General features: G+C 46.3%; 1 protein-coding gene across 4 annotated transcripts in view; it reads right to left on the bottom strand.

Annotated features, from left to right (window-relative positions):
• LOC119365549 overlaps window positions 1-2,957 on the bottom strand; it is an 18,671-nt gene extending 15,714 nt beyond the window's left edge. The window contains exons 1-2 of one of the 4 annotated variants that reach the window (XR_005175591.1): window positions 2,398-2,957; window positions 830-1,038 (exon numbers count right to left, since the gene is read on the bottom strand). Coding sequence is in view for 1 of the 4 variants with exons in the window: in XM_037631187.1 (XP_037487084.1) it covers window positions 830-995; window positions 2,398-2,704 (473 nt within the window). In the remaining 3 variants the exon portion in view is untranslated. Of the gene's footprint in view, window positions 1-829; window positions 1,043-2,397 lie in introns of all 4 variants that reach the window. The other 3 variants (XR_005175590.1, XR_005175589.1, XM_037631187.1) reach the window with 3 other exon arrangements.
• Window positions 2,958-5,116: the final 2,159 nt, after the last annotated feature.

Here is a 5,116-nt window from a genome sequence, read left to right as displayed (position 1 = left end):
GTCTTTGGGCAACTCACGCCAGCATCTCTAGCAACTAGCTATCATCCGTTGGGCAAGTTTCAAACACTTTCGGTTCAAATCATTGACAATTCCACCCCCACATCTCTAGAGCGGATCTTTGGGCAACTCGTGCCAGCATCTCTAGCAACTAGCTATCATGCATCGGGCAAGTTTTGGGCACTTTCGGCTGAAATCATTGAAAATTGCACCCCCCACATCTCGAGAGCGGATCTTTGGGCAACTCAGCCCAGCATCTCTAGCAACTAGCTATCATGGGTTGGGCAAGTTTTGGACACTTTCGGCTCAGATCATTGATGATTCTAGCACCCGCATCTCGGGAGCGGACCAGCATATCTAGCAACTAGCTATCATTTGTTGGGCAAGTTTTGGACACTTTTGGCTCAAATAAGAGACAATTCCAGCATCCGCATCTCGGGAGCGGATCTTTGGGCAACTTACACCAGCATCTCTAGACACTACCTATCATGGTTGGGCAAGTTTTGGACACTTTTGGCTCAAATCATCGACGATTCCAGCCCCCACATCTCGGGAGTGGATCTTTGGGTGGCTTTCGACAACATCTCTAGTAACTAACTATCATGTGTTGGGAAAGTTTTAAACACGTAAGTCTAAAATCATAGACGATTCTAGGCCCCGCATCACGAAGTCGCAAACCACCCCCGCGCTCAAAATCATCGATTACCCAAAAACATGCATGGGGCCCCCTTACCCCACCCCTCTTCAACCTCCCTATACCGCCTCTATCATATAGAGTCGTAGATGTGAGTAGAAAAAACCATGCTTATGGGGTTGTTTTCGAGATACTTACCGGTGATGCGGTCCAGTTCCTCGACCACTCGTGACAATGTTTCCCAGATCTAGCGCCACCCTGCTAGGTGGTCGCGGCGAACGGATGGCGCTGCCCCCTTCGCTTTTCCTCTTGCTTCGCTTGCTAGTTGTCGATACTCCAATACCTCTCTCCTCCCCTCTGCTGTCTAGTTGCCGCCAATATATGCCCAAAAAAGATATTGCAGGCAACTTTCTGACATTATTAGGCAAGTTAGTGTAGAAATCATTGACTAGAAGGAAGCATGTTTTTTGGCTGAAACTCAATGTGCAAAAAGGTTATAAATTGACTGGAAGAAAGCCTGTTTTTGGCTGCTGACTTTCTCCGTCTAAAGGAAAGTCCACAGCTTCTTACTTTTGCTTGCTTAGTGTTGTACTAATGGAAAACAGAAGTGCCGACAGGGGAATTGGAAACAGCTCCAATTGAGGAAGGAGAACTAGTGAATTGATCAAAAAGATGGAGTTGTCAGTGCACACAAAGCAATATCATGTTGTTAATTGCATCTTGTGTGTGGCATCAACGACCACTGAAAGACAGAGAATCTTTCATTCAGATGCAGTGTTACTTTCCCCTAGGATTTTACTTATTACGTGTACTAAAAATAGCATAACAACAATGCTATGTGCTAATCCTTTGTAAAATCAATGTGATTCCGGCGACAGTATTCAACAAGCACTAATGTGCTTCTACTTGTACACATATCTTGTTGTATTAGACACGATGGAGTTGTAAATATATAAACCATCCAAGCAGCCTTTCTCATTATTGAACTGATGTGTTCATGTACAAGTTACAATACACATATCTTGTTGTATTAAAACCGACGGAGTTGTAACTATATAAACCATCCAAGCAAACCTTTCTGATTATTGAACTGATTTGTTCATGTACAAGTTTCAGTAAACATATCTTGTTGTATTAGAACCGATGGAGTTCTAACTATATAAACCATCCAAGCAGGCCTTTCTAATTATTGAACTGATGTGTTCATGTACAAGTTTCAGTCTATCTAATATTTATACCATAATCAACGGAAATGTTTAACTAGGCAGACATGCATATCAGGCAACCAACTAACAAAATCATTAGGCAAGCAAATCATTAGGCTGATATGGATACCATAACCAGCAGAAATGTTTAATTATCCAAGGTTCCAGTATGTTACTTGCTAGTTCAGACATATCAGGAAACTAACAAACAAAATAATTAGGCAAGCTACAGAAATACAAAATCATTAGGCAAGCTACATGTATGTAACTAGGATACTTCATATCTCCATGAGCTGGTGTGCAACAAAATTTCTAGGTTCCGAGTAATCAAAATTTCCTTGATGAGATGGCAAATTGATGAACATTTGAGGCAACTACAAATAAATAGTCAGGCAAGTTTTTGTACAACAAAAAAAAGACAGGTTCTGTGGGGAGGATCTGGCAACTACTCATATGCAAACTCTAGCAATGCACCACACCTCCGTGCAACACGTGCTCAGCCCATGGCAACTCAAACACACGCGCTTTGCCAAAATCAAAAACTAGTTCAGAATAGCTCACCCTGTGGATGAAGAGCGGGAGCAAAATCTACAGTAAGGTACTGCACCACATCCACCTCGCTGTGCTTCTCACCGTCGTCCACATGACCCCTACAGGCCACGCTGTGGACGAGAGGATCCTCCCTGTACTGCGTGGCCAGGGAGTTGAATTGTAGGGGATCTCCAAGGGGCGCGCGAGCAGAGGGGGCGTCGCTAGTTGGAATCTGCGAGGGGCGGCCGGAGCAGCCGCCGTCTTGTTTTTTTTGTCGTCGTTGGACGAGAAGGGCCTGGATCTGACAGGAATTGAAGGTCCCAGTCGCGGGATGCATCGACCCGGCGAGGAATCGACGCGGCGGGGCGCAGGACAACGCGGGGAGGGAGAAGCAGGGCGCGGGGCTGCATCGCCGCCGGTCTGGGGCAGGGTGCGCATCGCTGCCGGTCGAGGCGGGCGAGGTGGATCTCGCCAGGCCATGGAGGAACGGAAGTGTGCACGGGGGGAGGGAGAAGGTGAGACAGAGAGGAGTGGTTCGTGGGCTCCACAAGGCAGAGAAACGGGGTGGATTCCTATGTTTCGGCCCGACCGCCTACCACCTGAAGGCAGCGATTTTGATCGGACGGCTGGGAAGGGCGTGTGCTCGGGACGTCTAAATAGCAAAGCTTTGCTTTTAAGAATTTAGAAACTTGTTGTAGTAGACAATTGGAAAGTCATCGTGTTAAGACCCCATAGGACTAGCGTAATAGAATAACAACCACCGCCGATGAAGAGTAGCGTAGATCAGAAGAATCCATCCTGAAGACACGAGAACAAAGATGAATAACCATGCCGGCGCCATCATCTTCAGCTCTTGTAGACACCTTTTTTCTTGTGATGATATTTTGGAGGCTGAGATCTTAGCAATCCGGGAGGGACTCATGCTCGCTCTACAGTGGAGCAGTCTACCAATTTATATTGAAAGCGACAGTTTGGAAGCAGTGAACATAATGAAAAGTGAAGATACAAATAGATCAAAATATGCCTTTCTTATTAGAGAGATTAAAGATAGTATGTCCGAACGTAGTTCTTGTATTACTCATATCCATCATAGTTGTAATAATTCTAGTCATGTTTTGGCCAACTTTGGGAGGACTCAAGGCCGAATTGCTGTATGGCTTAGGTCAGGACCAGATGCCGTTTTGGACGCTGTTAAGCGTGACTGCAACCATGTTTTGATTGAGTAATACAAGAATTATTCCGCAAAAAAAACAAAGATGAATGACGAACATATCCGAGCAAATCCACCAAAGATAGATCTGCCAGAGACACAGCTCGACATGCCCACTAATGATGCTAGAAGCACCACCGGAATGGGGCCTAGGCGGGGAGAACCTTGTCCCAACTTCATGGAGCTGCCACCATCTCGTCAACCTGAGCAGGACACAAACTCTAACAAAACTCAAAGAAAGATCTAAAAGTGAAGCTCTCCCACCGACAAGGGCCGGGATCCACTCCGCTCCCATGGCCCTTAGGCCACCGGAGACGAGGCAGACCGCCGGCGGGAGGCAAAGAAACCCTAGCTTTTTTGGGGAGGTGGCGGCTGTAAGGAACTAGGGCTGTAGCTTGAGTGATGACTAATAATGTGCTATCCCAACTTTATTCCGTATATCATCATTCCAAACCCGATTCTTCCTTGTGTGACCACACATCCATCTTAACATGCGCATATCCGCTACAGCTAAATGTTGGACATGTCACCTTTTAATCGGTTAACATCAACGTCATGCAACATTATGGGTCCAATCTCCGTCCTATAGAACCCGCCTTTTAGCTTTCTTAGCACTCACTTTTCACAGAGAACGCCAAAAGTTTGGCGCCACTTCATCCATTCGGCTTTGATTCCATGGCCCACATCTTCATCGATATCACCATCCTTCTGCATCATTGATCCCAACTATTAAAAGGTGTCATTCTGAGGTACCACCTGCCCATCAAGGTTAACCTTCTCCTTCTCATGCCCAGTAGTACTGAAACCACAGTTCTTGTACTCGATTTTAGTTATACTAAGTCTAAAACCTTTCGATTCCAAGGCTTTGTTGTATGGGCATGCAAAAAATATTAAAAAGTTGTTCGGGGAATGGCAACAAGGCTCGTGTTGCAAAGCACTGGCGCAACACGAGGCTTGTTGCAAAAGCTCAACAGATCATAAGGAGGGATCTGACGCGGCTGCATAGAACGAGAACGACTACCTGGACGATTGATCTTTTAGCATTATCGTTGGCCGACGCATAGCTTTCGCTGTTTGGTAATGACATACCTTCAAAGCCATTTCGACTGACAACAGACATGATGTAGAATATTTTTCTTATTGGGAAATGCTCTGCATCAACTGGCTGGTTTTCTCTTGGGCATTTTCCATCTCGAGCATGCAACACGTGTCATGAGACGTTGCACACCACCTTTCCCTACTCTCCTTCCGTCGGATCTAGCATCTTCTCCCTTGTTCTTCTCACCTCTCTCTCCCCCGGGATGCCCAAGAATAGCCTCCCTCCAATCTCCTTTTCAAAAGCTCCACGGCCCAAGCTCCAGCCATGGTGCCGCAACCTCAGATCCCCTCCAGTAGACCGATACCCTCTATGTTGCGAGTTGAGGGAGACGACCTTTGCGTAGAGAGCGCAACCACCTGCCGCTGCAAGATTAGGGCACAGATGCAAAGCTGCAAGGATGGGGCATGCTTGTCGTGCACTATTGTAAGCCAAATGTAATC

Source organism: Triticum dicoccoides, chromosome 2B (assembly GCF_002162155.2).
Source record: "Triticum dicoccoides isolate Atlit2015 ecotype Zavitan chromosome 2B, WEW_v2.0, whole genome shotgun sequence".
Lineage (NCBI taxonomy): Eukaryota > Viridiplantae > Streptophyta > Magnoliopsida > Poales > Poaceae > Triticum > Triticum dicoccoides.
Note: the sequence above shows the minus strand (reverse complement) of the source record. Positions and strands in the feature narration are given on the sequence as shown.